Source organism: Lolium perenne, chromosome 3 (assembly GCF_019359855.2).
Source record: "Lolium perenne isolate Kyuss_39 chromosome 3, Kyuss_2.0, whole genome shotgun sequence".
NCBI lineage: Eukaryota > Viridiplantae > Streptophyta > Magnoliopsida > Poales > Poaceae > Lolium > Lolium perenne.
The window spans coordinates 181,017,628-181,030,384 of record NC_067246.2 but is presented as its reverse complement, the minus strand read 5'-3'; the positions used below and the strand labels follow the sequence as shown (position 1 = coordinate 181,030,384).

At 43.2% G+C, this 12,757-nt stretch overlaps 1 protein-coding gene across 2 annotated transcripts; it reads right to left on the bottom strand.

Moving 5' to 3' along the window:
• Positions 1 to 2,797: 2,797 nt before the first annotated feature.
• LOC127342759 (uncharacterized) lies at positions 2,798 to 9,309 on the bottom strand. 2 transcript variants are annotated; one of them, XM_051368768.2, is made up of 13 exons: positions 9,121 to 9,309; positions 8,965 to 9,031; positions 8,359 to 8,469; positions 7,590 to 7,779; positions 7,368 to 7,453; positions 6,973 to 7,165; positions 6,054 to 6,165; positions 5,744 to 5,871; positions 5,393 to 5,599; positions 5,205 to 5,314; positions 4,810 to 4,933; positions 3,894 to 4,043; positions 2,798 to 3,308 (listed from the first exon to the last, which is right to left on the bottom strand). In XM_051368768.2, exons 1-13 carry the CDS (start codon positions 9,224 to 9,226, stop codon positions 3,087 to 3,089), a joined length of 1,806 nt encoding a protein of 601 aa, XP_051224728.1. In that variant the 5' UTR covers positions 9,227 to 9,309; the 3' UTR covers positions 2,798 to 3,086. The 2 variants fall into 2 exon arrangements, with proteins under 2 accessions (XP_051224728.1, XP_051224727.1); XM_051368767.2 differs by having other exon boundaries at positions 2,798 to 3,311; positions 9,121 to 9,308.
• Positions 9,310 to 12,757: the final 3,448 nt, after the last annotated feature.

Below are 12,757 nucleotides of genomic sequence, written 5' to 3'. Positions count from 1 at the left end.
GTAGTATTCTACATCACCTGCTTGCGGTGTAAAATACATCATCTGTTACACCCAGAAGTTTTTGTGATGTATATTTTTAGCGATGTGATATAAAACGTTTTACGGCACCATCTTTTGGTGGTGTGGAGTACTGAAATACACCATACCATATGTTAGAGATGATCTTGAACCGATGACACCGGGATGACGCTCTTTTTTACATGCGTTGCACTAGATTAGGCTAGATCCATCCATCAGGCGATCACTTCATCAATCTATCACACCTGACGGTGTACCGTAGCTGGACCGTGTACCGTGGTGGACTAGAGTTTCAGGATTGTAAGCGTTGGTGCGTGAGTGTGTCCCAGGCTGTCTGGCTCGGTGGGCATATATGCCACTGGTTGTATCTGAGACAAACAACTCTGAAGAAATAGAACAGAGTTCAAAACTCTTTTGCTCTCCTTCTCGTTTCTCTCTTTCTTCTTCCTCGCGAAAGAGGAGAATCCTAGCACCTCACGCCGGCGATCACTGCCGGCAAAGGGGATCACTACACTTGGTATCAGATTTGGGCGAATTCCTGGCTGCTCTCGCTGTGATTCGTGGGGTGTTTCACTCTTGATCTGAGTTGTCATTCCAGGGTCGGGTAGCGCGATTGGGGATCTCGATCTCGATCGAGTTCGTCAAGCGTGCAGTAAATCCTCGCGCTGGTTGCTCGATTTAGCAGTTGTTCACCACGGCTCCAGCGAAGCCCTCACCACAGACCCAGTTCGTCTTGGACGCGATGGGCGAGGCGGCGGAGGAGACGCGTACGACGCTCGACCGCCTCCAGTCCAGTCTAGATCTCTTGCACGGCGTGGTGGCATGGATCGACACCACCCAAAAGCAGATGCGTGTCCAGCAGGAGTATCAGGCGGCGGCGATTGATGCGAGCGCCGCCAAGCATGACGACACCGCGCGCATCCTTCAGTCGCTGCTCATCAAGCTGAACCTCCTCGACAAGGGTGAGACGACGAGGCCACCGTCGGACGACCACAACCCCGACTCAAGCATCCTCATCAACGCGGGTCACTCCATCACCCAGCCTACGTCTCCGCACTGGGTGGGGGACACGGCGGGCGCCACATCGAACGGTGCCCCAAAAGGGAAGGCGGTGGGTACAGGCCCTGAATTTGACCCTGGAGGCGCTGGATTTCTGGGAGGTGGAGCCATGGGAGGCGCTGGCGCCGGTGGCGGTGGTAGATCAAGTTCTGCTCAGGGAGATCAGGGAGGGCGAAATCACATGCCGAAGATGTCGTTTCCTCGCTTCGATGGAGAGCACCCGCGTATCTGGAGAGATAAGTGCTATGACTATTTCCGTGCATTCAACATTAGTGCAGCTCTGTGGTTAACAACAGCAACGCTGCATATGGATGGGAACGCTGCAATTTGGCTGCAATCTTACAAGAAGCGCCATGAGTTGGGAACTGGCCGCAGTTCATCGCAGCGGTGGAAGCTGAATTTGGTGCAGATGACAAGCGTCGCAGCATCAAAGCATTGCTAGCGCTGAAGCAGTCAGGCACAGTGGAAGAGTACCAAAAGGAGTTCCAATCTCTAGTGTACCAAGTCTCCATGTACAATCCTCATTATGATGAACAATTTTTCATCTCACAGTTCATTAAGGGACTCAAATCAGAACTGCGCGGTGGCGTGGAGTCTCAAGTTCCTGAAACTCTGGAGAGAGTATTTTTGCTTGCACGAGTTCAGCAAGAGGTCTTGGAGGAGACCAGGAAGAAGGGTTACAGGGCAGTACCGCATGCTCGAGGAGAAACAGTGACAAATCGAGCTGAGGTTCCGAAGTCTGCATTGAAATTTGCTACCGGTGATCTGTGGAAGGACAGACAGCTGAGGGATTACCGTCGCGCAAATAACTTGTTCTCTCTTTCTTCTTCCTCACGAAAGAGGAGAATCCTAGCACCTCACGCCGGCGATCACTGCCGGCAAAGGGGATCACTACACAATCTTTTTTCGTTCGAACAGAAATTGCTTCTTAGTCAGGACAAGAATCTGTTAGACCGATGACACCAGGATGACACTCTTTTTCACACATTTGTATGTTGCACGAGATTAGGCCAGATCCATAGTCACGCGATCACTTCATCGCATCTTTTTTTGTTCTAACAGAAAGTGTTTCTTAGAAAGGACAAGAATTTGTTAGACCGATGACACTAGGATGGCACTCTTTTTTACCCATTTGTATGTTGCACGAGATTAGGCCAAATCCATACGTCACGCGATCACTTCATCGCATCTTTTTTTTGTTCTAACAGAAATTGTTTCTTACACAGGACAAGAATTTTTTAGACCGATGACACCAGGATGACACTCTTTTTCACACATTTGTGTGTTGCAGGAGATTAGGCCAGATCCATAGTTCGAACAGAAATTATTTCTTAGACAGGACAAGAATTTGTTAGACAGATGACACCAGGATGGCACTCTTTTTTACCCATTTGTTGCACGAGATTAGGCTATCCATAGGTTAGGGGATGGCATCAATGGCGCTCTTCCGCCACTATAACTTCACATATTTGGTGGCAATGGTAATTGTTAAACGATACTAATTGATACAATTTTGAAGTCTTAATATGCATCCAACCATATAACTTCCCTTCAACCTAATGAACATATCATTGAACAATTATTCTGTCAAACATAAATGGAAAGCACGCCCACTGCTCATCTTTTATTCCTAGATAGGCAAGTTGTGTGGCAAGAGTGTCCCTCTTGTGGCGTTAAACATTTGGCAGGAAGTATGGTATATGAATGCGACAGTAAAAGATGTCCTAATATCATGAAATAAATGTATAGTCATTGTTCCACACTGTATAATGGATTAAGTCAGGGTGACAGTCAAAGACTCGAAGTGATGTACTTTGAAAAAGTGAACAGATTGCCTAGAAAACTTAGTTCCACTTTCTTACAGATTAGCGAGCTATCTGAGTTCGCACGCCTTCATGACACATGCCAAAACAAAACTAGTCCACCAAGCTAGGGCATCAAAATTCAAGAGGAAGAGTCTCCACGGATAAAATCTAAGAGGACGATAATCTTCAGGAATTGAGTTCTTTTCACCCCCAGAATCTTTTGAGGATACTCTTCTTTTCCTTCTTCATCCTGTTCTCAAGGTTCGGGAACTCGATTATATCATATACCATATCAACAACAATTGGGTTGCAGGGAACTGATTGGAACGGGGGTGGGAATTGCGTGATGCGAGTTGGCACTTTGGTCTGTTGCTCACCAAGTGCTGATTCATAGCTTCCTAGCATATCAATAAGGTATTTATTATCCTCCTGCAAACACCAACTTATCATCAGTATATATTCAAAAGATGACACAAACCAGCAAGCCACCTTAAAGCGCATCACTTCGTAATAATACCCAACAAGGCATGCCATTGACTACTCCATTTCACACACATCTAAGATCACCCAGAGGATACCAAACTGAATATAGATTAAGAGATGCACGAAAGATCAAATAGCAGAATCCTTTCAGAAAATAGTGAAATATCATACCAGGTTAATGGATAAAGCAGCTTCATTAACTCTAAAGATAAATATATAAAAAAAAGATTGGAAACCTAACAATGGATGAGAAATAAGAAAGGCTCCAGCTTATTCTCTTCATTTTTGTTTCTTCTTTTACATTAAAATATCCCTAATTGCAGAACTTTGGTTCAAGCTTTCCGTAGCCCCTTATCATCAATGGACTCATGGCTTGCACAAAAGAGCGGAATAGCTGACTGCCGAGGATAGCTACCCTACAATAGCATAAGACTCTAACAAGGTGGGACTAAAATACCAATAGTAACACACTGACAGACTGGAACCTCAGCAAATGTTTATTTGGACAAAAACCTTTGTAAGACATACCTTCTTTTTATTGTCACCAAGTGATATAGTTGAGACTCCTTTAGAAAGTCTTTCAGGAGCATTCTCATCCTCCATGATACCTGTTGCATGTTCTATGCAACTATTAGATCTACAATTGTCCGAGAGAGCTTTGAGATCTTGAATTAAGGCCTGTAAAGTACGATAGTATCAGTTAGACTTAAGTACCTGCCTGATATCCAGATAAATATAATAAAGACATGCAGATTAACTAAGATAAACTTAGGAGTTCCTTAGTAAAGCCCCATACTATGTTGTTTACAGATTCTGGTCTATTAATAAACAGTAATTTTCTCCTCTGTCAATGTCATGAATTCATGATTAGCAGTCCTCTGGATCAAAAGCTAATAGTACATCGGAGACTGACGCATAACATAATACACAGCCCTGAAGACCAAAAGCATAATGCTATAGCAAACTTACAAGGGGTGCCAATACAATACATGCACCAAAGGATAATGATAATGGTGGGGCCACACTGAAACAATGATGAAAAATAAGTCTATTAACTATCAAATCCCCAAGCCACATCAGATGCCACTGAAGTGGTGGAGGCAATGGCAGGCCAAGCAAACCATTAGGAATGATGTAACGGCGATTTACGAAGATTGCGTGGAGTTAACTGATTCAGTTTGGGAGGTAGAGTTCATGCATTGCCCGAGGGAAGGAAATGAAGCAGCAGATGAAATATCTAGGCTTTGTTCTTCTTATCAGAATTCTTGTAATTGGGTCGATGAACCCCTAGCATTTTGTTAAGATTAAGATTCCCGGTGTACAATGTAAGTATCATTTAATATCAAAGATGGCCTTCCAATAAAATATAGATGTTCCATTGATCCTTTCGTACCGAGTAACCAATTCCGATCAGCAAGAGGAAAGTATTGGCACAGTGGCAAACCTTGTCAGGACTGTTAGCCAGTTGATGCAGTGCAGAATCAACAAGAGAACGGGCATAACAGAATAATGCATATGCTTCTGTCCTTTTACCAGCAGAACTATATGACTTTGCCAAATAGAAACATCTGCATAGTACCCGAAAACAGAATTTCAGAGAATAGCCATTATGCATTAAATGTAAACATTACAGTATAGCAAATGAAAACTTGATAACACAATAGAACATTTATACAGATGAATCATTTGGAAGTAAATAAAAACACTGAATGGATGCCTTGTATCAAACTCACAATAAGTCGATATCATATCGTTTAAGCATTATCAATGTACTCATGAGTAGAGAGAGGCTGATTGTTAAGGAATTCAAGGTTTAGAAGGAAAAAATGTGGAACTGACCTCTCAGCTCGGAAAGCCAAACCTTTTAGCTCATACTCATTAACAAAACTGTTTTCTTCTTCGTTCTTATCCCTTCCTGAGCTAACTAAATCAGTTAAGTCTGTGGTATTCTGCAAAGTAAAAAAGTTTTCACATCAGCAAAGCACACACTGACACACTCCAGTAGGGCATGATATAAAGGAACTTACCTGAATTAGCAAATCATATAGTCGAACAAGTTCTTCTGGCTTTGTAATTTTCTCATTCTTCTCATCTCGATGCTTTGCAAATTTACTTTTAGCAATACTAATAAGTAACTGGTTACGTTCTATGGTCCTCAGTCCCAAAACTGCACTGACAGCCTTGTCAAGACCATTCAAGTCGTCTCTTATATTCTCAGCATTGCCAGCAGAAGCCTGCATTTGGCAACAGTTAGAAGGATGCATACAGTGCTTTTAGTACACATGTGTAAGAACTAAGAAGCTGCTTAAGAGCGGATTATTAAGGTATCAGCGGAGATCTCTACAATGAAAAATTGGTTAAGGGCCAAATTTTCATACCAGATCATTGCGGATGCAGCCCCGAGCGTCATGGTATGCAGAAAATAATTTATCAAATATAGCAAGTTTTTTGTCTGCAGAGATCGATTCTGTTGCTGCACCATTTAAATCTCTCTCCAGCTGCTGAGCTGTATAATATCACTAGATTAAAAGGAGACCCACAAGTAGAAATGAAAGCAAATGCAGAAAGAATACTGTCCAAATCATGTTTGGTCAATTAAATAAGGCCTATCTGAGATGAAAGGATTGCATCATGCAAACAAATGTCCATAATAATTAGAAAAAACATACATGAAATTTATACAAATACCTTTTAAAATGGCAACACGGGTCTTTGCACTGGTAATTGGAAATCTGCGTCCAAGCCAGTTGAACTCGGTCATAGAAGCCGCCTGCTGTGATCTTGTCTCAGATAATACAGCCTGCAAGTATAAAAAACACATATATGTAAAAACAGAAAATAAAATTTTCTGTAACCTAGCACTGATAATTGTAAGTAGACTATGCTGTCAATTTATGAAATTCTATCAAAATAACTCCAAAGTGTAATCAATAAATAAAGAATAAATCCCAGAACTTGTCCAGCACTATTGTGACTATTCCTCTTTTTTTTGTCATGAGTATAATTACCAACTTCAAATACTGATTTTTATATGCTATAAGGACATGAATTTTCAAGGAACCTCCTGATTTCACCTAGAAATGCAGAAAAAAGAGTTCCAACCAAAAAAAACAAGTGTGAACTCTAAAATGCATAGCCAAACTGTAATCTTTGGTCATGTACTCATTGGTGATCTGCTTCTATTATCATACTAGTTAGAGGACCAGCATTCAAGAACACCCTAATAACATAGTTTAGGTGGGCAGCAAGAAATTTTACACCGTTTTCAAACTGTGACAAAACTGATACGGATTGGAGTAAGCAGGAAAACTGAAAGTTCAAATAATCATTAATCAAGACCAACAGAGCATTCATGTTCCAAGAAGTGCATGGTGAGTTAGTGACCCGTGACCCATTTTCCACAAAAACCAATAGAAACTATGAATCTGTTAACAAGTGCATGGTAAAATAACTAATCAAATCTTTGCAGCGGCATGTGGCATATTTGATAGTTCAGTGCCATACACAAAAAATCACCTATCTGATGTCCCTGACATGAGAATCCATGACTATTTCCTCAAAGACATGAAGATGTATTCTTTATTAATTAGTAGTAAGAAAAAAGTACCTCAATCTTGGCTTTGAAGAGATCATAAGCAGGCCCCTCCTTTTCCATATCCAGAAGATCATGTGCTTGTAAAGCAGATCCACCAAGTTTGCGTGAACAGAATCCAATCATAGGCTCCACTTCCTCAATGCGCTGACGACATAGAAGTTGATTTTCTATACTGCCATACTTCCCAAGCTCCTCATACACAGTCCTATGAAAAATAATACAAGACTCAATCACCAAGTGCCTCTTCCAAATTACTCATGCAAAAATACTTATCAGTGGCACCAAGTATCAAGATATATATATCCGAAGAGCAAGGCACAACAATGACGGGAACATCTACCCAGGGAATAATGGCCATATGCTGCAAAGGGACAAAACTTTTATAAAACAGGAATCATTTCACAAACCTGGTATTCTTGAAATTCATCATTGCTGCCTCTATGTTCTTTTCTTGTTCGAAAAGCAAAGTTCCTTTCATGTATGAAGCATATGCCTGTAAAGATTATTTTCAGATGGTTGCAAAAACAATAGGAAAACTATACCAAGTCAATATAAACAGTTCCTGTTTTTGTACCGAACAAAAGAAAGTCAACTAAGCACTAAATCAAAAAACGGTGGTAAGTACACACCTCAGCCTCCAAAGATGTCCTGGAATCTCCTTTTATAGAACATAACTGTGAAAAAAGTGTCGCCCATTTGACTGCTTTTCTAAATCGACCCAGCATGTAGATGCGCTGCTTTGCATTTGGACCAGCAGTTTTCTTTTCCATTGCATGACTCCATGCTCTCTCGGCCATATAAAATACCACGTGCAGAAACCTAATTTCAATGTCAAAAATGCTTCAGGTGTAACCAAAGTCTAAAGCTATACTGAAATTGCACTAGTAAATTGCTCACTAAATTACCAAAATTGCATAATTTCACAGCGCTTATTGCTATACAGTACACATGTACTACAAAAGTAAGGATAAACAATAAACAAACATTTCGCTAGCCTTAGTGATTAAAATTACTAATATACTAATATGCGAATAACGAATATTGCAGGCATATAGTAACCAAATGGTGGCTGGATCATTTGAACCTAATGCTAATTATATATGCAATGGAAGTTTTCTCACTACTTTCAAAACACTGAATGATTGTATTAGCTTTAGTTGTCGACAATAACAACAGAAGCAACATGCCAACTCCAAAGATGTCGATCTAAATTGTCAAAATTACAGAAATGCATGCGGTGGTGCAAATATCTGCTATGTATTGTAAATGTATGGTATAGTAGTCAGCGCATGCTTCATCATAAAATGTTTCATCAGTCATTTGAAAGAGATATCAAAGTGAAGTATGAACATAGGCAGCAGCAGGTGTATAGCTAATTATCAGGACAAAGCACCACACCTCACATCCTTTACTGTTGACTCTGTTATATTCCTCTTGGTATATTTTCCACGGCCATGCAAAAACTTGAGCGACTTGTATAGCCTTCTGAGACGCGCTGTACAGTATCTCCTGCAAGTAATTCTAAATCCTTCAGACAAAGAAGTACATACAACAATGACAGGAGACAAGATAGGTTAGGTAAACAAGACATGCAACATCTGATAGGTCAGAAACTTCCCCCATGTACCAGGGAAACAGTCCAGCACCAGCAAACATGGAGCAAGCGATATAATTTGCAAGCCAAAATGTGAAAGGAAAGGATTAATTTTCTTTTAAACAAATAAACTAGATTAAATGTCTGAATTTATTGAGAGTACAGACCAAGTTCGCAGCAGGATTTTTCATTGGACAATTTGGATATCGGGGAACAATTTGATGAAAGAAGATCATCACAAGCCGTCACACATCTGAGAGCACAGGATGAAACACAAAAGTCTCCCAATCTGTCTACACGCGAGTACCGCGAGGCGAGAATCATGGCAGCATGACAGAATTGAGAAGATAAGCAGGCCCCAGATCTGGGTGGGTCTCAAGTGGAGTGGGATCGGTAATCGGGTGACGCACCTGTACCGCGTGTAGTCGCCGTGGCGGAGGCCGTGCTGCATCTGTGCCTCCCTCGTGAGTTCTAGCACTGCGAGCAGGAGAGAGCTGGATCAGGCGGATGCGGGGAGGAAGATCGGGTCCGGGGCCAGGTAACTGAAGGGGGGAGAAGAAGCTCACCGTTGATGGAGAACCTGACGAGGTTCTTCTCCTCGGCCGCGTCCGCGGAGTCCACATCCATATCCGACGACGGCGGCGGCGGCTGCTGGTTGGCGAGCTTCGACATGGCGCCTCCGTTCGGCGAGCCAACTTCCGGTGGTCTCTGGTTTAGATGTACGATATGACAACAAGTTAACAGTTTTACCCAATTTTCGTGAGGATTTCGGAAAGTAAACTTGTTTGTACCCGGACTCAGACTCTAGAGGGTCTCGGAAAAGGGTAATTTTATTTTTTATCCCACTTTACTTTGGTGACTCGACAATTTGCCCTTTTGAACTAGGCGACGTATCCTATGCATCCAGGTGCTTCGTGTATCCGTGCATCCGTTTCTTCTTGGCCCTCAGATTTAAATCGCACAGACGTTACAAAGGCGTGGCTAATATGCACTTAAACACCTGACCAAGTTATTATAACAACATCATTGACCGATTGACCGATCGTATACCAGGCCCTGGCCATGGCTGGTCGTCGGTCGATGATGATAACGCGGCCGCCGCCGGCCGCCGACCACAACACCTCACGGCTGCGACGGTAGCCTCTGCAGCCGAGATCCGGAAGCATGCAGATCGATACAATGGAGGGTGGCCGGCGACCCACAGATCGTGGCGGCCGGCGGCCGGCGCCGACCACATAACGCGCATCTTGCAGCGCGATGGCCGTCGATTACCGGAGATCAGAGTACGCGGTAACATGCAGAAAAACACGGATCGTACGCACATGTGCTGGGGCTGGAGTTCAGCTTTGGGTAACAAGTGATGTTGCATGCATGTGACGAGCCCTTTACTGTTCCATTCATGGTCACCACCGGCAGCATATGTGTCGCTGTCGCCGTCGGCATGACTGCCTGAATGATCGTCACCAGCCGCTGCATTATGTGCTCTCCGCCGCCGCTGTAAGCCGCGTTGCGTAGTCACCACCGGCACAAGCCTCCCTTTAATATATGAATTTGGATCACAATATAACAGCTACGTCGATCTAGAAAGAACAGAAAACTTAGCGTGCAGGCGGGTGTGCTAGTGCAAATTTCCCACAGGTATAACGGTGTGCGTATGATTGGGATCGAAGGGGTAAGGATGGATCGGATGCACGGGTACAGAAAACACTCGGACGCATATGATACGTCGCCTTTGAACTATTCCTTTTTCTTTTGAGGATTTGGGAAACACTGCAAGACAAAATTACCCTGACCGTCCCGACTCAACAAAATAAATCAAGTGCACCATTCTCCTCTGTTTACACAACGGAGCGGAAGAACCCTAAGAGCATCTCCCGTCTCCCTCACGAGGTCTCGGCAGTTCTTTTTTACATCCAGACGGCATTTTTCGGTCCAGTCATGCCCCTGGCTCCTCGTTTTCTTCCGTATTTGGCCTTTAATCCATCCGGAGAGCCTAGGCCATCCCCAGCCCCCGGGGTGTGCTCGGGGACTCCGGACGAGAGAAAGCCGGGGACGGGCCCGCTCTGTCGACGAGAGAACACATGAACTCCACCACTTTCTCGACGCAAATCTCCCTCCCCTCTCGTTGCTCTGTCGCCGTCGGCACCACCCCTCGCCAATCCGTCGGTTGGTTGCCTAAACTCCACCGTCCCTCCACCCAGCAGCATATATTCCGCCGTCTGTCATGCCTTGTGCCTATATTCCGCCGTCGGGCTCGTTTGGCGGTTGGAGAGGTGAATCCCAGCGGTAGGCCTAGCGTCGACGCAAAAGAAAGCAGGGGCGTGAAACTCTTTTCACCTGTCCTAGATAAAGCACCGGAACCAACAGGAAGTCAGTCTGCCATCAGCAATTAGCGCTGCAAGGAGAGTACTTGGAGGATTTTACAATCTTTTGACATTCATTTGTTCTCTATTAGCGACATATAGTATATAGCATTGTAATGCCCTTATACTCCTCTCAACATTAAAAAAGGTGTGCATATACTAATAACAGTTGCTGAAATGAAACTAAAAATAAACAGACATGCGCGGTTTACGAAGGATGGAAATACACAGTTCATCACCATCCGTTTTAAATTATAAGATTAGATTACTTCAATGTGGCTACATTAGTTAACAGTATAACAGGACTACCTAGGAGCCTCCACAGCATCTTGGAATCCATAGCCATCCGATCATGCCATCTAATGGTCTAGATGTACTTAGCACTCCCGAACTGGCGTTACCAATGTAGATCGCGATCAAAAGGCTTGTTTTCGCGTTCACCTGACTCAGCCGAACATGAATGGGCTGCTACTCTTGAAAAGGACCTGGGTGTCTTGTGGTTAACTGGGCCGACACCAACATGAAGGGAACGAATCCGCTTTAGATTGGGCCGCCGCGGGTTGGTGGGCATGAGCCTGCAACGGTGATCACCCCAATTCCTCCTCTTCAGTCTCTCCTGATTTCCCAGAAAAAGTCTCTCCTGGCGAACTTGGAAAGCCGGAGCGCCGGCAGGGGAAGGCCAAGGTGGCACCGCTGTCATTTATTACTTCAAATTGATGGTTGCGCCCCTTCAGTTTCCTTTCCTTTACTTTAATTGGAGGTGTGTGGACTAAGAATCATCATCCTTTCTCCCTCTAATATCTCCTTTGATCTACCGTAGTTCGATAGCCAACATCATCGCCATCAGTTGGTGCAACTCCATCTGCCTCAGCAACTTCGACATCGGCTGTGAGGACGCCCCCTTGTTGCAGCCTCCCCTGAGGTTTGTGAAGTACTTTCCTCTTGGTCAAGAATTTTGCACATATATCGACTTCTTGGATACGTATATTCGACAGTAATTCCTGATACTTTTACCATATTTTTTCTAGAAGCTAAGCCGTGTCAGTTGATCTGTACTTGTGGTGACTCCGTGCCTGGGAGCACGAGGACCAGCAAATGGTGAATACGAGAGATTTTTTCCTTCACTTGTGCTGCAAGGACGATTTGATCGATTCAACTTCAGGGTAAGAAGCATCCCAATTGTTGCTTACAAGACATAGCAAGTAAAAATCCTTTTTTAGTGCAGAGGTGCAGAATTATGTTTTGGGATGTCAGGCTATGCAGCTGAGATTAGTCCAATTAACTCTTTTTTTCTTTCTCAGTGGTAATGGAATTACACATCTTTTACATGAGTTTTTAGAGTGTGTACAGAGTTGTTTCCATATACTTTGGTGCCAATTCAACTTCTCCTATTGTAAGTAGGTATACTTTCTTTGATGGTCGATACATGTTATTTATATGATTTTGAGTTGCAGAGAATTAAATACCACATTCCTTTATTTACCAGTAATATTTATAGTTATGGTAAGGCTAATTGTTTGATTGCTTACATAGTAGTGCAGAGCATCGTCCTGGTCATCAGAATCTTCCAGAAACAAGAAGTTTGTTCTTATCAAACCAACAAATCTCTAGATAGTAAACTGTTCCAAATACAAGATATATAAGTGTTTTCGTCATCATTTAAATAATCGTTCTACTTTAACTCTATTGATCTGCTGGATTCTGACAGACAATATCTTTTTATTTTCAGATATTCAGGAAACCAGGAATGGCTAGAAATAAAATTATGGAAATGGTGGCAGAGCAGTCTAGGCCGACAAGATGGGAAGCAAATGCAAATCTCATTCTATTTGTGGTCTCC